The following is a 23034-nucleotide window of genomic DNA, read 5'->3' on the forward strand; positions in this document are numbered from 1 at the left end:
ATACGGGTTGGCAACAAGAATAATAATGAGGTAGGAAACTAGTTCGAAAAAGTTAAAAGAATATTTACTGTAAAATATATTTAAATTGAACGTCTAAAACATATAATATTTTACACGATTCATATCGCTATGACAGCGTGAATTTTAAATTCCTTATTCAAAATCACAATATTTTTTTGGATCAAAATCAAATTTTTAAACGAGTAGGTAGTGTATCAGTGTATGAGTTAAACTATACATAATTATATATGTGCTCAAAGTTTAGATGAACCAGTGGCGTCCCTAGACCCTTTCATAGGGGGGGGGGGCGAACTTCATACATCACCTATATATTTATATGAAAATACACCAATTACTAGGTTTTTTACCTTTTAATTAATTTTAAGAAAGAAAATAGAGGTCATGGAGGGGGCGACTGCCCCATTCGTCCCCCCTTGAGGACGCCCCTGAGATGAACGGAGTGAAGTCATACATTGGTGCGTTACACAAAATGTTAGTCCACTACTCCCCTTATTAAAACTTTAAATAATAGGTACTTACTTTTAAGTTACTAGCTGAATAAATTGGCTACCTACGTTCGTGTGTTAAATAATATTATTTAAATATTTTTATTTTATTGGTTAAGTGCAATCCTCCCGTTTATTAGTTCAATCCTCTGACCAAAAATTGGAAAATAAACAATACTATGTAGATTGTAGATATAAATATGAGTATATTGCAATTTTTAGAAGAAAAAAAATTATATTTTTTTAAAATCCAGGCAGCCGGACTTTGCATTGCACTAAGAAAATGTGTGATAATAAGTGTATTTTTGTTCGGTGAATTAAAAACAGCTAAAGCTGGCCACGTAACGTATAATATTTTTTTTTTTTAGCTTTTTATTTTAAATCTAGCTCAACAATTACAATACATTAGAGTATTAACAATCAATATTATAAGTAGAAAAAAAAAGAAAACAATAGAAAAATAGTAAAATGAAGTTATAAATAGCTAAAGACATTACAAATTATATAAACAAAAAGACTCAGATAATAAAGCCAGCCTCCTGAATAAAATAAATAATAATAACTTGTTCAGAGTTAGAATTTAAAATGGAATAGAGATTGAAAGGAACATTCAAGGAATTGAGAGAAGTAATTAGGCTCTGACGCTTAATGGAAAGAATTTTTTTTTTATAATTTAAAAATTGGAAAAAAGTTCAATAGTGTTGTCAGAAAATTTGAACATAAAAATAGGCCTGTTTTTGGACATATACAATAGGATATTTAATAAGCCATACTTGTTCAAAATTTGATTTTTATAGGTCAAAACACTCCGTATAATATTTTTCTTTAAAATATGTAATAAAAAAGGTGGACTGAAAGTGGGTGCCACTTTGTTGTTCAGTAGATGTCGAGTGGGTTGCTGTAGTTGCTGATATTTATGATATTTTATATTGATGTGTTATATTTTTGTTCAATGATATATCGATATACCTACCTATTACACAAATGATCCCAAACAAAAACCGGTATGTCAGCCAAAAAGATTTCATACTGCTATATTACTATATTAGTATTATTGATGTAGATATAGGTTGAATTTATTCAACTGTATACGCGATATACTGATGCGCAGCATTTAATTATCAGGAATCAGGATGTCTTATCATTTATTTATATTATTAAAATACTATACTAATAATTAAATTAATTCATATTATACTAGGTAGTATTAGTAATTAGTAATTTTCTATTAGTAATACATGGTATGTTAAACTAAATGTTGACATAAACACTGCTATTAAATATTAATATATTATAGGCATAAGCGTGGGTACGTATTCTAGACAGGGGAGGCAATACTTTAGCTAAGGAGGTCCAGACTCCAATCCCCCCACCCGATTTAATAGAATATAATAGAATTTTTACTAACCAGTGGTTTTAATGCCTTAATATATGAACAAAAAAATCAAATAAAACTTAATCGCCCAACTCCTCATTTATTATTAACATGTCAAGGCGGTAAATATATTAGAACTTTTCAAAAGAATTGGTATAATAAATTCCCATGGCTTACTGGTCGCAGAATTGAATTAGTTTATAAACAAATTTAGTATTAAATTAAGTTAAAAATATTAAATAAATATTAATATTTAATATGATTAATTATTTCAATAAAAAAGTTTTTCTTATTCGTTGTTATATGGAATTTATTTTATATAATTTAAGTCTCCCCAGAATATTTACTCACGAGCCGCTACTGAATATTGTTATAGTTCAGTTTTATTGAATAAATAAACGTTTTAATAAAAAAATTAAATATTTAGACCATATAAAAATGTATAACTGACTTGATAAAATTAGTGAATTCCTTTTTTATGAAATACTTAAGAAATATTATGACTTTTCGTCAACCACTGTTAATCTTCTTGTTAATTTATCATAGTATTTGCAGAAGAGTTAAGAATTTATATTCTAGATCATGAGAGAATGCAATTATTTTGTGCATGCAGATTGAAGGCAACAACCATTCTGATCTACTGGTCCCCCATTTTATATATTGTGTAGCATTAATGATGGTTAACCACCACGACCCGATGTGTTGTCTTATCAACATGTGAAATTGATGGGGAATAAGTCAACTTGGACACATTTTTATTGCTGCTCAGTTATGTTCTCTTTTGGCCATAGTATATTGAAAAAAATACCAAAAATGCACCACAATAAAACAAAACCAAAATACTATAAAATATTAATCATTTTTTAATCAAAAAACATTTTGCTTGATTTCATTGGTATCACTAGGTGTAGGAACAGTAATTAATGGCGTTGATGATTTTGTGTGACCATTGGGTATGTCGTGAAAATGGTATGGAACATCCTTTTCTGTATGAGTGCTATAAAAAAAATTTATTTTATTTTAATTAACTCTAAATACATTGATTCTTTTCTTAGGTTTAAACATCATTTATTCTATATTTAATAAAAATAGTATAAATCATATATATCTATAATTTGTGATTGCACATATTTAGTATCTTCAAGCACATTTGTATTTTGCTCCTTAATACAATCTAAGCTTAAATATTGTTACTTAATTTGTTACCCTTAGCAATAATATTTATTATCTTATGATAATAGACCACATACAATTTCTGTATCTGTTTCAGTTTAAGTACTTCTGTTATTATTATTTTAGTTTACTTTTTATGTACTGATATGACTTGACAACATTGAGTGAAAGCCACTCAGTCATATTGAAGCTATTTATTTTATTTGCATTGAATATTTTGATTTTTAATCATTATTTATTAATTTCCATTTCTCCATTAAGTTTTTTTTTTAATATGCATATTTTAAATATAAATAATTCTTTTATATAAAAATCTTGACATCATTGTAATATTATTCCGAGCTTAATACATATGAGTCATTACATTTTACTATTTTACTAGATTTTACTGAATTATCAGACTACAAGAATCAAATTTGTGGTTTAGAATATTTAGATTTTTAAAAAAAAATTAAAGTTCTATTTATGATATCTTTGTAAATTATAACATTGAAAAATGATAGACAAATAAACTGATCATAAAAATGGGTTCATTCTCAAAAAATTAAATTAAAACAATTTACCTTCAAGATGCTTTAAGTTAGATTAAGGTTTTATTTTACGTTATGCATATTAAAACTACCACAACATGGAAGTGGTTATTTTTAATTAATTTTTTTAGCACCTTGCTTAAGATTTTTTTTTATTTTATTCTATTTTGTCATAAAATAAGTTCTAATTCATAAATTAATAGAACATAGAATATAAACCCTTTTACTTCCCTTATATATATATATTATTTAAATCATGCATTTTAAAATTAAACTTTATTTTTTTATCAAACTATTCTAAATATGTTAGGTATTATTGTTGTTATTTGTTATAATATGTACTAACCGACACCACTATTATTGCAGTGACCATTCATGTGTCCATATACTTTCCCTGTTTAAACTACTAGAAATAAACAAATTTACATAAATAATAATTGTTAACATACTTAAATAATTTAAATTTTGGAATTGTATTTTTTTCACGTAGCCACAGTGGTGTGGTAAGTAGTTGATTTTGTAAATATTTTGAACTTTTATAACACACATTGGAGCAAAATTTCTAAAACAAATAAAAATGATTATTGTAGTATATTTATTTTCATTATTTTTAAATAAGCAGAGAATACTTGGCTTCCTCTACATCATTAACCAAAATAAAAATGTAACTTCACATACCAAGAAATTATTATTGGTTATCGTTATTCTCATGTCACAATTATTATCATCAAAGTCAATATTTTATGTACAAAATTAATTCCAGCAAAATATTAAAAATGTGGTGTGATAGATACTATATAGAAAAAAAAACATTTTAACCATTTTATATAAAGTTCCACAACATCCCCAAAAGAAATATATTCTAACATCAATAACATAAAACCTATATAAACCATTTCAATAATCTTTGATGAAACAATAAACACATAGAAAACAATATAAAACTTGTCCAATTTAAAATAAAAGACATAACCTGTAGTCTAAACAACAAATCTGTATCCATACAGATGCTTCTAGAACAACAAATTCAACCTCATTCACTAGTTTACACATCAGTCTCCACAAAATTGTTTCCTTCTAAAACATATATACTGTTGAAACTTTCCATATACACGAGCTATACCTATTTAACTCTTCACTAACTACTCACCTAAAGTGACTTTAAAAGCGCAGTAACCTTATTAGCCAACATAATGCAACTTTGCCTAAAGCATCTAAAACATAACTCTGGTAACCGACAACATTATCAAACTCGTGTGGATTTCATCCCACAGCAGCATTCCAGGCAACAACTAGGTGATGATTTGATGTTGAAAGCATCAATATCTCTGGATACTAAAATAAAATATATCTACATATAACTTATGAAGATGCTATTTGTGCCCTTAAAATCAAATGTGTGAAATTAATGAAAAAAATAAACATTGATAAGATCGAGTAAATAAAACCATCAATTAATCAATTGCTAGACTTACTAATCAAGCTTATGCGACCCAAGAAGATTATGGCCACTAGAATATGCATTGTACATACAAGAGTAACACATTCTCATCAAATATGTAAAGAGCCCGAAGACAGGCGCAAAACATGTAAAGAGAGCTAAAATCACAGCAAGAATATGGGACATTGGATTAATGTTACAACACTATCAAATAATGTTAAATATTATCAAGAAAATTAAACAATTATTAACTATTACTAATAAAATATTATAAATTTAAATAATTAAAGCCTATACACTTTGTATTTGAAGCCTTAAAAATAAAAAACACATGTATTGAAACAATCCTACAATTAATTGAATAATTAAACATAATTATAGATTTGAAATATAAGTTAAATAATTTGATATAAAAGATATTTGAATAATATTTTGTTTGATTGGATTTCTTTTAAATTTACTGTGTTGCAAAAATGTTTGTTTAAGTTCCATTTAATTATAATTTAGTTCTAGATAGGTACTTACTAACAATTAATAAGCTCGGAAAAAAGTTTTAACAGAAAGTATTGGAAATTACAGATTTAACTTTATCAGAAAAATAAGGATAACAAACAATAATTACAACAATAAAATAGAGCAACTGTTGACAAAGTAGTAAAAATTGTGTAGTTACCTTTCTTTCTGTAATATCATACACCTTTTTGAGGGCTAATGATATCTTATATTTTTGATTTGGTATATCGTTCAACTTCTTTTCACACATCACATACCCACATTGTTTCAATATAAATCTTTCTTCTATTACATCTTCATAGTGGCAAGCATTAATTGAACCCAGCTACAAAAATTAAATTATAAGCAAATATATATAGGAAATTAATTAATTGAAATTGTGATATCTGAATAGGACACAAGTAGGTACAGAGGATAAATTTGAAATATAATTGGATTAGAAATATCAAGATAAGCATTTGTATAAATTACACATAAATACAATTCAAAAGTGTTAGTAAATCTCAAAAAATTAAATTGTCACCTAAAACGTGTAAATTTTAAGTAATAGTTTATAGTATAATGTAAAATATGTATAAAGCTAATGGCCCATGTCCCGAAGCTGTAAAGATCAAAAAAAAAAATTTTTTTTGATGATATTATTTTTATTCATTTGATAAACTTGAGAAGTTACTAAACAAATTTAATGAAATAATACTCTTTAATGTGAAGTACACTAGTTTTAGAAGTTTTTTGTAAGTAACTATTTTTATTTATCCTTATTTTTTAGATTATCCGTTTTAAGAAAACAAGATTCTCGCAATTGGAATGAAATATTATTGATGTTAATAAAAAAAACTGTTATCATAATTAGTTAGGAAAGATTACCATACATTTCAAACATGGTATGTAGACCAAAGTAAAATTACTTTTACAAATATTAGATATAGAATTAATTAACTTTCAATGCTTCTATATAATATTCAAATCTACCTTATTTAACAAGTCTGCTTCTTCCAATCCACCATCAATTAACTCTACCACAATGTCTAATGCTTTTTTCTCGCATTCCTTTTTTCTTTTTAATGTTTCAAGTACATTTTTTGATAAACTAAAAATACAAGAAAACAGGATAATAAATCTTTAAAATCAACATTTAACAAACTTACTGTTCATTTTTCTTTTTTGTAATATTTGGTTTTTTTAAATTATCCATATTGAAAAAAGGTATAAATTCTACCTTGTGATACCGATGTAATCAAAGTGTAACAAACCTTATCTTCAGCTCCCGCTTTATGTGTAAACAGTTTTGTAATAATTTGCTTATAATCTTAAATTACAACAGAAATAGTTATTACTTTAATTTTCTGAAATGTCTTAAATAATAAACTAGACACTAGTCTTAAATATAATCTCAAACGACATAACTCATAATTGTATCAATAACATAATAACTAGTTAATGATTCTATAATATTCTAAAAATAATATATTATATACACAAATTTATTATTTTTTTTAAATACGCAGACTAATAAAAGTAAGTTATTCTTATTATGTCAGTAAGTTTAAAAGATTGTGTACCTTAGATAAAGACGAGATGTGTTATCAAATGGCTATTTGATAAGAGATAAGATAAGGTGGATTTATTTAATCCATGTAGGATTATACTACCTAGGTACCACCTATCAACATAAATAATAATCTATATTCTATGTATTACGTTAATTATTAATATATTAATAATACGTATGTACCTACTAATACAGACTACACTACTACAGTATACACCAGGGCTGTATTTAAGGGGTGTTCGAAAGGGCAATAGCCCACTCTGGCTTATGTTAGGACTTAGTGAGGGCGATAATATTTTTACGGCGACTGTAAATAAGTATAATACGATGTTTTTGAATACGCAATTGAAAATTGTAAATTAATATTTAATTAGTAGGTACCTAGCTATATAAAATATAAATTTTATTATATTGGTTCCCAATGTACAACTTTGGAATATTTTTTGGCGAAGTGAAAAATTGTCTTTTTTAATGATCTCTTTTTTGTCTAAATACTAAATTTAATACCTTAAATCTCTATATAACTACCTTGTGGTTTGTACCATAAATAGGGTATTCTATAGATATGCTTTATTTGTTATTGTATTACATAATAGGTATCTAAATATTTAACTCTGCAAAAGAGCATTTTCACTTCAATTTATTATGAAAATAATTTATATCATATATTATAAAATCTCTAGTTAGTCAGCGGATTTATGATTATGTGTACCTACCTACCTAGATTGTATACCAAGATGAGCTACCTATCTACTAATCTACTACAAAAAATCTCAAACAGTTTGATGATAAATCGTTATTTTATGAGTGATTGCAAGAATATCTAATTTCGTAAAAATTTCATCAAAAAATTCATTAAAAATTCTTGAGTACTTATTTACCATGCAGTGTTGGGTAAATTACTTTTAGAAAGTAATGAAAATACGTTACTCGGTAATCAAAATATTTTTATTTAAATTACAATTGAGTTACCTAAAATTTGGGTATAATAACCTTGTATTTATTTAAATCATTACATAGTATAGTATATGCCATAATTATTTGAATTTATTAAAGGTTGTGCAAGAGTAATATAATTAATAATTAATGTAATCTCATGCCTAATCAAAATTATGAATATGTTCAAGTCAACATTGAACATTGTATACACGATTATAAATGAATAATTATAATGTATTGACGTCCAGTGACCAAAATCAGATTAGACAAATAGGGCCCACCGAGTTTTTTGTGCTTTATCGGCCCACTTACAAACTTAATATCAACAATACCCATAGGCGAATCTAGGAATTCATAGCAGAGTGTGCCTTCGCCCTTTACCTTAAAAAGGCCCTCTGTAGTTCAAAATACCTCTCAGTTATCACACGTTTAAAATATGTTTCCCATTTGAAATAACATCAATAATATTAAATAATATTATTAAGATTAATTTTTATTACCTATTTTAGATGCTACTTTTCATGCTGTAAAATGCACATGTAATGTTTCAAAATTATTCAATTTAATAAACTACAACTATTGCAAAGTTCAATATATGTTACTCAATTATTTTTTTTGGACATACTTACAACCAACAATTAAATTTTTAATCAATTATGTTTAAAATTCTTGGAAGTTTAATATAACATCTTATTTTTATTATTATTAATAACAAAGAATTGTATTAAATATTATATAGCTTTATTTTATTATCATTCTTAGGTAACAAAGGATTGTATGAAATATATTATACCCATAGGCGCCCGCAGAAATTTTTCTAGGGGGGAGGGGGCAATGTTAGGATTTGAAGATAAATATTATAATTTTACTAGGTGTTTTAAAATAATAACCTTTTTTATTATACTCGTATACAATATATTATATTTTATTATATAACAACTTATTTTATACTTTAAATTTGTTGTATAGTATATAGTAATTTATCTTAAAACATTCAATTAAAAAAAATATTTTGAAAAAACCAGGGGGGCAAATGCCCCAGCTTGCCAGGTTAACCTGGGTAACGCCTGCGGGTGCCTATGATTATACCTAATATTATATTTTAGGCAAGGCTGGGCATTAACGCGTTAATACGTTTAAGTTATGTTAAAAAGTTAAGTTAATTTAACTTTTTAACTTAATAAGTTTTTTTTTATGTTTATTAACTTAATTAATAACTTTAGGAGCTTTTGAATTAACTTTTAATTAACTTGAGTTAATTTTACATTTAAACAAGTTAAGTTAATTTAATTTTGTGAACTATTGTAGGAATACAAATTGCTGGTAGGTACACATTTAAAATATAACTGGTATCTAGTAATATAGGTGAAATGGTATTATACTATTAATACTTCTGTGTTAAATGTTAATACTTAATACGAAATAATAAATAAAGTATTTTTCATTTTGTCAATAACCATAAAAATGATAATTACTGGTAAAATTAAATTACATAAAATAACTATGATTATGGCTATAAATTACGACTATAGCCGTGCAATAAATAAACAGCCATGTTTTCTCTTTTCTTGAAAATATTGCTGATCTTTTATCATTTATGCTTATCACTATAATATTTATTGACAATATTTGTACCCATAAAAATATATTAAAATTAAAATACAAATTGTTTAATGTTTAGACTCAATACCATTGTAACTGAAATGAGTATATTATGGGCCCTACACAGGTTTATACGAGTCGCAGGGTGTGCCCTGGTACACCTGTAGATTCGCCTATGACTTATAGGCTACAGTCTACGACCATATACTATGGTGTGTGCAAGTTCAACACTTAGACTCCAGTTTTTCAACTTTAAACTCTAAACGAATTTTCACTCAGCAGCCTCATCATTTAAACGGGCTAAAATTGTTGTGGCCTACCGAGTTTTACTGGGTAACTCACCGGGCCATTCCAACCCTGAGTTCAAAATGTGTAAGTTAATGGACAAAAGATACCATGAAAAAAAATCTCTGTCCCTAGGAAATGAAATCTCCACGAAATTCCTAATATTTTGACGTTACCTACCTATATTATAACTTAAAATGTATATAATAAACAAAAACTTCAAACGTCCTAATGACGTGCACGGTTAGGTAATATTATGTAATTATTGATAAAAGCTAGCAAAATTGTATTTTATTTTTACCCAATTGTGTAATATATATATATATATATATACATATCTATCGTACGTGATATTGTACATAATCAAATACGTGTATATTATAACCGTCGCAACATAGTTTGTAGCTCTTTAGCAACTTCATCAACTCCGTTAGGTCCACGGGGGACAATAACATCGCTGATGTATTATATATATATATATATATATATATATATATATATCGTTTATTTACCATTATTATTATAAATACAATAAGATATTTCTAGCTTGCGCTATCTATATCTAATCAGTGCCGGAGCAAACCCCGCGATTTTGGGGCCCCGTTGTTTATAGTGCTCTCACCTGAATGAAACCAAAAAATAAATAAAAAATAAAGTTAATTTTTGATCATGAGACTTAGTATTACCCAACACACACTCACAACATATTACCCAAAATACTCAAATATCACATAAATTTAAGTTGATTTCTACCAGATTATTTTCGTTAGATATGTTTTAAATATAATATTTGTTAAAACTAAAATACTAAATTAATGTTCGGCGTTTTTATTTTCGTTATCGGCTTATCGCATATTCGCATTTGACGTGGCCAGTACTATGTATATAATATAGTATAACACTGGGCTAAATTCTACTTAAGATATAAATACATTGAAAACCCGTAAAATATTCGATAAAAAGTGATACGGCTAGATTTCCTATCGGATTCTGAATATTCATGTGACAGCCGACGTATAACACAAAACATATTATTTATTTTACATTTTTACTTCTTTATTTTGATGATACGGAGTGCGGGCTGTTATTAAGAAAAAAATATATACTTCAACATAGCTTTTTGTATCCTAAGTAAGTAATTTTATACTTTGATTAAATTTTACGGTAAATTTGCTACTCCTGGTTTTTATTTATTTGATAAATTGTAAGTGAAAGTACTTTATTAGTATATCAGATAATGACAAAAAAGATTTAAATGATTATGATTTATATGAAGAAATATTAATTTTCCGCCATTTAATTGATAAAAATACTATACCACTTCAAGTACTATCTGAAGTAAAAAAAACCAACATATTTCCAAACCTTGCATTTCGAATTATGTTAACAATTGCGATTACGTCAGCTGGAGCAGAGAGAACATTTTTTAAATTAAAACTTATTAAAACGTATTTACGAAGTACTAAATCACAACAAAGACTTACTGGACTTGCTGCAATTTGTATAGAAAAAGAACTTTCAGAACAACTAAATTATTATGAAGATATTATAAGTGACTTTGCATCCAAAAAAGCTAGAAAAGTTAAAGAATTATAATTTATGATTGACTATATTTTACTATTATGTAGGTACCTATTTAAAATATTATAAATTGTTCAGCACATTATTTTTTTTTTTACTTCTTTTATAAATTAAAGTTATTACTTACCTATTAGTTATTATAAATTTATTTACTAAAATTAATTATTAATAATATTTGTATTTTGAGTTTTTATAATAATGGTTAATAATTTAATATGATAAGTTTATTTTTTATGCAAAAAAAAAATTGGATCGTTTTGATTTTATTTACAATTTACATACTTAACTATTGTACAGTAACTAATTGTTTGTTTTTAAATCAATGGACAAAATTACCTTTTGAAGTAAATATATAATTAATTTAGAATGGGGATGTAATGTATAAGATAGGAGTGAGGGCCCCACATTTTTTATTTGCCCCGGGCCCCGCAAAACCTGCGCCGGCACTGTATCTAATGATGACAATTTTGTATATATGTTTAGTTTTACTCTCAGCGATAAATGAAATCAAGGTAACATACTAATATATACTACATACCTACTCTGAACTCACATATAGTTACATAAAATTTTGTAATAATGTAATATTATCTTTAACTTTTAGTTTTTAGTGGTTCTACAATTCTACGACCGTAATTTGGTACCTAGTCAGGAAAAACTGTGTTATGATGCTTTATGATTATAAGTATGATGAGTAAGGTCATACGTCATACGGAACTAATGCTTAATTTAAGGTCATAATAATCAGCATTAATATTTTCTCAATAAATGATAAATAGGAATTTTTTTTTAATATAACATCAATAAATTAAAGTGTTACGAAAAAAAGAAAGAAACATAATATTATATAGGTAGTACTGCAGTACTTATGTCTTATAACCTATAGGGCTAGGATTTATATGCATTTGCGTTTTTTTCCTTTAGTCCAAATTGATTGATTGTCAGATTTGTCCACGATTTGGCTTATTCTCGTTTAAATAGGACCAATTTTTTTTGCATATTTTTGCATATTTTGGACATAATGCATATAATTGCATATTCATAGATTTTTTTATAATTCAATATTTTTTAACTAACATTTTTAATTTTCATAAGTTATTGCTAATTTTAAATGGTACTTCACTACATCACTAACCGACAGTTTTTGGTTTATCCGTTGAATTTTCGTAAATATATAGCATAAATACTACCTATTTTATCTTAGGTCAGATAATATCCGTTCGTTACCTTATAGTTGGTCGGACGACTGATAGAATTACTTACACAATACACATTGTTATACAGTGAGATAGCACAGAAAAATTGTATTGGTACGTCGTGTGTTGCGTAAATGTGCAGACGTTTATACTTAATAATTTGAATGGTTTTAATAACAGTGTCCAGTATACCGAAAGTTCAAAGTGAAAGTGCCAAGTTACGCCTAATTAAACTAATATTTAATGTAATAATATGAGCTAATAATAAGTAATAAAAAATTATGAATTATAATAAATAATAAAAAAAAATTTGTTTTTGCATATTTTGGTAAATAAAATGCATATTTTACAATTTTTTATTGCATATAAACCCTAGCCCTACTTATAACATATAGCCATATACCTAGGTACGACTAACGACCAGAAAAATATAATAAATAATAATTTATAATAATTGTAAAATACTTATATCCACGAATATGGCGTATTTATGCCAGTTACATACAGGTATGTCGTATGTGCAGCTATATGATGAGTTAAAATATTTGTATAAAACGATAGAAAATCTTGAACGAATACAGAATACTTCAATTTTTAACCGGTTCGTCCAATAACTAATAAGTTTAAAACTTAATAAAAGTATATCAGACGACAGACATCACCATTACATCAACGTTCAACAAGACATCACTGCTCATACTGCTCATAGCTAACATTTATACAAGTTTTTGAAGTACCATCATGACAAGCACACAAAAACGAATATTTTGAAAAAACAAAAACAAAAAATCGATTTTGTGAGCTGAATTGCATTCGTTCATATAGTAATACTTATAATAATATATATATACGATAATAATATGGTATTTACGCTATAGCTATACCACAAAATCAAATATGCACCCATCGCGCGAGTGCGGTTTCACTCAATTTCTCCGGAGAAACCACGAATCTTAGTTCGCGGGGAGAAACTTTACCGGTGTCTGGTGTCTTATCGGTTTCGCTTTTGTTACCGTTATCGTATAATCGTTATCATAGCGGACTTCGTGTGAATTGTTGACTCGATTTTATGCACGTATGCGGATTATCGCATACGATTATTCTATTCTATCGTTTGATGTCACGTGAACGTCTTGAACTAAACTTTTTATTTCGTATACGTTCTTCTACGTGCAGCCCGCTTCCATGTAAGTATATTTTTATATATTCCCATCTGTTTCGTCACTGTAACTCTCTCTCTCTCTCTCATCCCTCTCTTTTTCTCTATGACATAATTAAAAATGTATATTCCATACTTGTATGCGTTCACTTCTTATTTTCGTAACCCGTACGCACACTGGTACTTAACCGATTTACGAACCTCCCGCCTGGATTGAACCGGACGCGTTAATACAGAATGTAGGCGTGTTCGTCGTGCCCGAAATTTCATAATAAAAATCTCGATACAGAACATTAACTTTTATCAAAATAATATGTCTGATGTCGAAAAGTTTAGCTCGTTTGAAGTTGGCCAACGCTTTCGATGCGAACGCAATACAACGCATGTTTTGTGTCTTCGTACGTCGGGCTCGAATACATAAATGATAATAATCATAATAATGACAGCGGCACAGCGGGTACCTAATTACTATAATATAGTCCGCAGCTTACATTTACCGCTCTTCCATCGCCCCACCACCAAACACCCGACAACGACTATGCACGTTTTCCCGTGGCAGTAGGCAGATGAAAGTACGATTTATGTTTCGACGATGATGTTCTTATTACACTAGAAATACCGGATACGAGTTATATTGACCCCATACCACACGAAAACCAAACCGGTTTTTTTTTGTTTTCGTTATTTATTGTCTATCATTATAATAATATTCTTATTTTTTTTATATTTTCATAATATTCTACTCGGTTAATGATTCTGTTCAGAATTGATAAATCACATCCATTGCTGTTGACTTGTGTTCAATCTTCAATCTACTACCGTTGTGTCAAATTGTTGGTATTGTGCTACACATCCGTAAGTTACTAACGTATGTATTTTTACGTACTTATAGATTTGATCAATTTTGTGTTATATGTCTGATGATTATAGATATCATAACTGAATTGCTAATTTATCAGTGTCTTATAAATTTAATACATCCATGCTAATATAAGTATTATTTTTTTCTAGTAATTTTTGTGCTTCATATTTGATAAGAAGAAATATTTCTTTTTCTTACCTGGCATAATGACGTACCAGACAGTTAAAACATTTTACAAAAACAAAAACATATTCCTAACTGGTGGTTCTGGTTTTGTTGGAGTTTCTTACATAGAAAAAGTACTCAGAAGTATGCCGGATGTCGGGAATATATTTATTTTACTTCGCCCACGAAAGGGACAAGGCATCCAAGAAAGATTGGATACTATGAAAAACAATTCGGTAAAGTTGAATTCATAAGTACAATTTTTTATTGATATCAAGTATAATTTACATTTGTCATTTTACTTTGTTAGGTATTTGATGTTATCAAAACTTCTGAAGGTTTTGATGAATTATTAAACAAAATAAAACCTGTATGTGGAGATATATCTGAGGAAAATTTGGGATTATCAGATGACGATTTCAAAATGTTATGTGACAATGTTAATATTGTGGTTCATTGTGCAGCCACATTAGATTTTGAAACCGATCTTAAAACAGCTATAACAGTAAACTTATTGGGTACCAAACGTATAGTAGAGCTAAGCAAAAAAATTAAAAACCTTCAAGTAAAGATAATTATATTTTTATTATTGATAATTAAAATGCAATATTGAAAATTATTCTACTTTTTTTTAGTGTTTGTTGCATGTGTCTAGTGCCTATGTTAATAGTAATAAAAATTATGCAATGGAAAAAATTTATGATGCACCAGCGAACTATAATGATGTTATTAATTATGCTCAAACTATGGATACCGAGAAATTAAACAGCAGTGCTGAAAAGTAAGTTATTTAGTTAATATTCTATAAAACTTAAGTTAAGAAGGTACTATAAAATAAGTATGAAATAATCACATCATGAATGACATGAACTAATGCTTATTGAAATCTTAATGTTAATCATGATCTTTGAACTACAATGCTTTACAATTATATAAATATTAAACTTTTGTAAGTATTATAAAAATAACATTTATGGTTGACTTCAGTTTCATAAAAACAAAGCTGTCTACTAAAAAATAACTTTAAACAGAGTATATAAACAAAAAAAATGAATTTTAAAATAAAATTATTTAAAATTAACTATTCTATCATAAACTCAAAAGTGGATTAGAAAATTATAATTTTTTTTTAAATAGTAACCACCCTTTTTTCAGTGTTCAAAAAATAATGTTTTCACATAAATATTAATGTTTTGCATAATTTGATTTGTGACTTTCTTTTATACTAGTTATTTATGTTATTTTATGAAAATAATTTTTCAAACCTATATATAATTACTTATGTGAAATTTTTATTTTCTTAGAATTATGGGAGATCACATTAATACTTATACATTCACTAAAGCTTTGGCTGAACATGTCATTAATGATGCCAGAAATATTATTCGTACCTGTATAGTACGACCAAGCATGAGTATGTAAAATTATATTATAGTTATTTCATAAGCATAAGGGTCGACATTTTATGGTTCTTATAGTTAAAAGAAAAGTGTTTATAAAAATATTATGTATGTTGATATTTCATATGAAATGATAGTTGCTCACAATTTGATTATGAGCACTTGAAAAGCTTTGTTTATTAAATTCAATGATTTATCTTATTATTGCGTTATGATCAGGGCTCGGGACTTAAAGCATTTGCTTATTTTTATGGATTAACTTAAAATGTACCATAGTGCTATGGAAGTGTATGTCATGTTATAATACGTTTAATTATGAAGTCTGAAAGTGCTTTTTTTTGCTTGTTTCAGCGACTTTTCAAAAAAATGCTTATTTCCAGTTTTTCTAATTATTTTTGCTTATTTGACCAGTATTTTTATGTTTTTATAATGTTTTCAACTATTATAAATATCATTTACGTTTAATTTTTCAGAAAATCCTTAAAGTATCGAAAGTGAAGTTAAATTTATTTTATAATATAAAGATAAAGATTTATTTTTATTTTGTTTGATATTTTAGTTTAAATTTTAAATTTTAAATTTTTTTGCAAAAATTTAAGTTTTTAAATGCTCATTTGAGTGCTTATGATGATGTTTTTAAGAGCTTTTTTTTTTAAGCGCTTATTTTAATGATATCAAGTGTTGTAAGTCCCGAGCCCTGGTTATGATACATACATATAGTTAAAATATCATTATATTCTCTAGAACATTAAGCAAATTGGTGATTAACTAGTAATATCTATGAAAAATGAATTTGGTTTGGTTTAGACTAAATCACGGATTTATATGTATGATTGAAATATGCATGAAAAATAAAAAATATACATAAAAATATTTTTTGAACATTTATTTAACCAACATCTTTAAAATTATAGAACCCTACTATAAGTATAAATACTTTTCTGGAATAATGTCAATGGTGAATACAGAAAAGTCGTAATCAATATTTTCTTATCTTTGTAGATGTATTTTATTTTACGGATTGTTGATCTAAGATCTTAGGAAAAACCGTTTATACCTAAAAGCAAGGCTGGGCTAGTTAATGATTTTTTTAAACTCAGTTAAGTTAAGTTAAATTAAAATCTAAATCAAGTTAATAGTTAAAAGTTAATTCAAAATGTTCTATCAATTGAATTAAGTTAAGAGTTAACCAAAATTTAATATTAACTTTTTAACTCAAGTTAAGTTAAAAAAGTTTCTTGTTTTCTTATAGGTAAAATAAAAATAATTGGTAACTAAAATTGTTCATGTTATTAGATATAGTTAAATTAACTTAACTTATTAATGCCCAGCCTTGCCTAAAAGTATACCTACAATTTATTTTGATATTATTTGAAACTATAAATATGTAATGTTATTTTCTTATAATACAATAATATATATTTCAAAAATTAAAAAAACAAACAAACATTGAAATATGCTCTAAAAAATGAAATATGCAATTAAAATTATAAAATATGGCCTCAAAATAGATAAATGTCAAAATATACAAAAATATGTACTAAAATTTTAATTTTTCATGTCATAAAACAAATTGTACTTAGCATCCAATCAACCAGAATAAATAAACAAATGCATAAAAATCTATGCTCTAATTGTGACTATTAATGAGCAATGATTACAATGAAACAAAATTCTTTGATGTCTCGTTAAAATATAATATTGTATGTCGGGTTTGTCTAAAATAGAATTGTTTAGTATAAACTCTTGCTTTAAGCATAGTTAATACTATCATTAAATTTCAAGTTGAAGTAATGTGTATTGTAATTGAAAAAAGTACTTTAGTGATGTGTATGATTTTACATAATATACCTACCAATTATTCATATAAATAAAAATAATTTACTTCATAGTTGTTGCTGCATGGAAAGAACCCATTGAAGGCTGGACAGTATCAAAAAATGGTCCTCAAGGATTCATAATGGGTGCTTCAAAGGGTGTAGTAAGGCGTTTACCAGTAAACAAGTTTTTAATATATGATTATATTCCAGTAGATGTAGTAATAAATACAATGATTGCTGGTACATGGTTTAGTGCTCAATTGCCAGATAGGTAAATATTTATATTTGTATTTTAAATTAACATTATATTGTACAAACAAATTGAAATTTAATTTACTATTTGTTAAAAAAAATAATTGTATATTATTTTGTTTTCTACACTTATATGAGTAAAATTAAAAAATGTCCAATTCTATTAATGTATTATATGATATTATTGTTTTATTTGATTGTAGTACACCAACCGTAGATGGACAAACGCCAATATTTCATTCTACAACAAGCACATGTAATCCTTTCCGTTGGAATGATATCTCATCAATATTGACAACTACTTTACATAAATATCCCATACGTGGAGCTGTGTGGTATCCAAATATAAAATTTTTGCCCAATTTATTCATGTATTGGATTTCTTCGGCCATTTTTCATTTTATTCCAGCTTATATATTAGATTTTGTTACCAAAATTTTTGGTGGAAGACCAATGTGAGTATATTTTTCTGAATACATTGTAATGTATCATATACATAGATAGGCTGTTTTATATTAATTGAAATATATGCATACAGGGGCGGCTATTTCTTTTTTAGTGAATAAATTATGAGATGATCAGAATTTGGAGTAGTTATGAACTTAACAATAATTAAATATTAATTACAAATAATTTAGAAAATACTCATTATTTACTATTTTAATTATTTATACTGATCAAACTATCATGGACTGTAGACAACAAAATAAATATATTTTTTTTTTTTCATGTTTTTGTATCGAAACGACCCCAAGGTCTTCATCAACTTTTTTTTCACTTTGGGAGGGATAGAGTGTGTGTAGCTCTTGTACCCTCTTCTCTAAGAAGAGAATATACACGTGTGTGGACATCACTCCCAGTGGAGTGGGTCCGGTGGGGGGCAGTATAGGCAACCAGAACGACGGCAAAATAAATATATGAATAAGTTTTCATGATGCCTTGACGTGTATCGTTAGGCATTACATAATTCCAAAATAAATCTAATAGGTTATTATTTGCATAGCCTTCACGACTGTTCATGTAGTTTTATTTTTTTAAACTATATTGTTTTTGTTTTTGGCTTTCGGTAATGTTTAGGCATTGAAAATAAAAATATAGCTTTAGGCCTATATATAACATTTCAGAAAGCTTGGGGGGTTTTAATCACCTACCCACCTTTGTAATGTAGTCTGTCCCTGACCGCATATACTTCTTGGTGTTAAGTGGTTATAATATTTTGATATTATAATTTACCAGCCTTGTACGATTACATAAAAATGTGAACCGATCACTCAGCAAACTTGCACCATTTATTTTTAACGAATGGAAATTTGATAATGCCCGTACACTTTGTCTACAAGAAGAATTAAGTGTGGACGACCAATCTACATTTTACATTGATCCTACATCCTTAAATTGGACTCCATATTTTATAAACCTCACATTAGGTGTACGGAAATATTTACACAAAGAAAGTGATAAAACAATGAAACAAGCTATAAAGAAAAATTTTATGTAAGTATTTGAAGTTTTATATTCAATTTTATTTTATTTTAACTACATATGTTATTTTATAGGTTGATGTTGGCTAATACTGGTATTCAGTTATTGGTAGTGACTGGAATTTGGTATTTATCTTCATTCATAACTGGTACACCATTCTTATCCAACTATTGGGCTGCATTAATAGTTGTTGTTTTCGGATATATTTTTTAAGTTCACTAATTGATATAATAGTAGTTAATAGTTTTCAATATGGATTGGCTTTGGTTTGTAATTTATAAAAAATACCATTGAAGTAATTAAATCATTATATATATATTTATTTATAATTGTATTAAATAATTCAGTATTATATTATTTATATATTATATTCTTTTTATACTCGTAATTCTTGAAGTATTAAATTTAAATTGGTTTTGTTAATTTTTTTTACTGCTAAACTAGAATAAACATTTTATTAAGACTATTATTTTATATTATATGTTTATTTAAGTGAAACTTTTTTAGCCACGGTAGCATGAGTCAAATTCATGGGTTCAGCTGTTGTGACTAAACAATATTACTGTCGTGGCTTACTTGGCATTAAGGTTTTTTTATGTTACTGATAATTAATAATCCATCGTCCCATTTTTGAATGGTAATAATTTCAAATTTCAAACTTTTATTTTTCAAACTGTCTGTAAAAAAGTTTCATTTAATTTGTATGTACTATAATATTACCATGCACTTTTTTATTTTTATTTTTCATCTTCTAAAATTTCAGTTTTTGTTTTTAATACACATCTGTAGTTAAGAAACTTTCATTGACATTAATATTAAGTTATGACTTAAAATGTAACAAATTTTAATTAATTTAAATGTTTTTGTTCATTATTTAATATTATTAAGTTGATTCTTTTTAGAAATCTAGAATTTTAAATATTTATTAAATACTCGGTTATCAATTATAATTTCCAAAAAAACTTTTTATATATCATCAATTATTTTAAAGGTTGACAAATGCTCAATTTTGGAAAAATGTGTGTTGGAATACTTGACTACTACATATTTTTTATTTCCAACAGTCATCCAGATGCTAATGGAGCAGGCCACTAAAAATTTCTCAGTATTTTATAGGACTAGTTCCTGCTAGGCTTTTATCCATAAATATTATAAGAATGGATTGGACATTGAGCTTTTATTAACTGAGAATAAAGTGATAACATTTTTGAGGTTATAAATGTTTCTTAATTATTGATAGATATAGCAAACAGTTAGCAATCAGGAGAGGAATTTTAAAACTATATAAATTTATAATATAGTGTAAAATGTAAAATATATTATTTCAAATTTTTATCAAAGATAACATAAGAATCTTAAATTATCAATTTTTAAAACCTAATTTCAAAAAAGAATTCTTATATTATATCTCTCTTGTAGATATTGCACTTTCTCTCTTCCCCAAAAAATTCCGTAACCTTTGCAAAACCAGTATACGCGTAACGCGTGTCCTATCCATTTTTATAATATCTATGTTTTTATCGGAAAAATAAATGTAAAAACTATAAATATTTTGATCGCCAATATTTCCAAAAAAAATACCCATTTATAAAAATCTGTGAATTTGAATTTATAGAAATAGATTGAAATTAATAATTACATAATTTTGAGTACTAGACTTATGAACTAATCTAAAAAGTTAAAAATATAAAGATAACTTTATAATTATAAATTAATAAATTATAATGTAAAAATTTGGTTTTACTTAAATCCATCTTGAAAAACAAATGTATTATTCTGAGAAATGTGTAAGTTGTTAAACACAGAAATTTAACATTTTTTATTACAGGATTGCCTGTGATTACAAAAATAAAAGACTTGTAAAATATCTATATATTTAAATATGGAGTTCTGTCTGTCTATCCTTCATGCATTCCTAAACTGCTGGACCACCAAATTCGGTACTGAGATATATTAGACCAATGGGCAGATGATAGGCCTGATTCCAGGAGGTGCTCAGACATTTTGAGATTTCCAATTAACATTTCTGTTTATTTATAATTGGTTGCTATTACTGATGGTTATATATATATAGATTATGATAAATAAAAGTTGCTAATATCTAGTTGCGATGAGAAATTATAAATAGTTTAAAATATGAATTGGTCTTTTCTAATTTCTATGTAATTCTTTCAAATTAACTTTTCCGCCAGCATAGCACATACTTGGTGCCTCATTCTTAAATTTGAATGCGCTACATTATATTTATAATTTATCCATTTTTCCAATAATCATGCTTGGATGAATACTGTAATTATAATTATACCAAATTTTATAGCAATCAGTCCACCAAAATACCAAATGCCAAATGGAATTGGAATGCCTATATGCATAAACACAGACATTTCTATAGCTATCTCGTTAGAAAAATAGAAGATATAGCCTGAGTCATAAAATAGGTAGGACTTTTAACGGGCTACAAAGAGGATGGGCTCAGCTAGTATTCATATATAAATTGATGTATGTTAACTATAGTTTAAATCATGCATTACACGACCAATTTTAGCAAGTTTCAAAGATTGTTTTTAGAAAAGTTTTGAGAATAGTTTGAAAAATATCTAGTGATATCTCCCATCTACCTTAGTCGTGTTCCCATTATGGTTTAGAACACAAAAATTGATTATTCCGTAATTTAAACCAAGATACACCTATAAGACTATATTATGTAGCATTAGATTCTGAGCGGAGCGATAAATGTATTGATTTTACCATGTTGTGTGTGTGTTTTTTTTTTGTGTGTGTCATCACATTTTGGGGCAGTAAAAGTGCTTCGATTTTTGACTTCAGTACCTCGTTCGATCAGAAAGTGAATCTTGGTACATTGGGGGTTCAAAAGTGAAAAATTCTTAATTTTCTAAATAATCGAGAAAAACAAACTAAAAATTAAGGGTAAAACGGGAGATTTTACGCACACTCAGTTTTCGACAAAATCTATTTTGGTTTTTTATGTAACTTTAAAACAAATAACCATAGATACATGACATTTTCACTGAATGTTTATATAAATATATTCTATCCACCATGCAATTTTCAAAAACTTTCGACAAAGTCTAACTATTCATAGGCATTTGAAATTTTCGATCATTGTTAGTTTTTTTTAAATTAATATCGATAAAAATTTATTTGTTAGGCAGAAAAGCTTGAAAATGTAATACAAGGCTC

General features: G+C 26.8%; 2 protein-coding genes and 1 long non-coding RNA gene across 9 annotated transcripts; 1 reads left to right on the top strand and 2 right to left on the bottom strand.

Annotated features, from left to right (window-relative positions):
• Nucleotides 1-2721: 2721 nt before the first annotated feature.
• LOC107161783 (putative RNA polymerase II subunit B1 CTD phosphatase RPAP2 homolog) lies at nt 2722-10534 on the bottom strand. Of its 2 annotated transcripts, XR_016189735.1 has the most exons (6): nt 10429-10534; nt 6792-6847; nt 6511-6628; nt 5699-5863; nt 3931-4146; nt 2722-2878 (listed from the first exon to the last, which is right to left on the bottom strand). XR_016189735.1 is itself a non-coding variant. In XM_015508332.2 (5 exons), the coding sequence occupies exons 1-5, from the start codon at nt 6731-6733 to the stop codon at nt 2749-2751; spliced, it is 573 nt and encodes a 190-aa protein (XP_015363818.1). In that variant the 5' UTR covers nt 6734-7079; the 3' UTR covers nt 2722-2748. The 2 variants fall into 2 exon arrangements, 1 of the variants encoding a protein (XP_015363818.1); XM_015508332.2 differs by lacking the exon at nt 10429-10534 and having other exon boundaries at nt 4034-4146; nt 6687-7079.
• On the bottom strand, nt 4167-5258 carry LOC149060415 (uncharacterized). 2 transcript variants are annotated; one of them, XR_016189737.1, is made up of 3 exons: nt 5060-5258; nt 4735-4919; nt 4167-4661 (listed from the first exon to the last, which is right to left on the bottom strand). It is a non-coding gene; the product is annotated as an uncharacterized LOC149060415 (long non-coding RNA). The 2 variants fall into 2 exon arrangements; XR_016189736.1 differs by having other exon boundaries at nt 4167-4919.
• A 3190-nt stretch (nt 10535-13724) lies between the features above and the next one.
• On the top strand, nt 13725-20783 carry LOC107161802 (putative fatty acyl-CoA reductase CG8306). 5 transcript variants are annotated; one of them, XM_015508376.2, is made up of 10 exons: nt 13725-13880; nt 14617-14720; nt 14864-15115; nt 15190-15444; nt 15515-15660; nt 16184-16293; nt 18172-18370; nt 18555-18806; nt 19588-19845; nt 19908-20783. In XM_015508376.2, exons 3-10 carry the CDS (start codon nt 14921-14923, stop codon nt 20044-20046), a joined length of 1554 nt encoding a protein of 517 aa, XP_015363862.1. In that variant the 5' UTR covers nt 13725-13880; nt 14617-14720; nt 14864-14920; the 3' UTR covers nt 20047-20783. The 5 variants fall into 5 exon arrangements, with proteins under 5 accessions (XP_015363862.1, XP_015363860.1, XP_089073475.1 ...); XM_015508374.2 differs by having other exon boundaries at nt 14617-14707; XM_089217349.1 differs by lacking the exon at nt 13725-13880 and adding an exon at nt 13999-14424.
• Nucleotides 20784-23034: the final 2251 nt, after the last annotated feature.

The sequence above is a fragment of the Diuraphis noxia genome, unplaced genomic scaffold (genome assembly GCF_037042655.1).
Source record: "Diuraphis noxia isolate RWA-SAM2 unplaced genomic scaffold, SU_Dnox_SAM2 contig0001, whole genome shotgun sequence".
NCBI classification, from domain to species: domain Eukaryota; kingdom Metazoa; phylum Arthropoda; class Insecta; order Hemiptera; family Aphididae; genus Diuraphis; species Diuraphis noxia.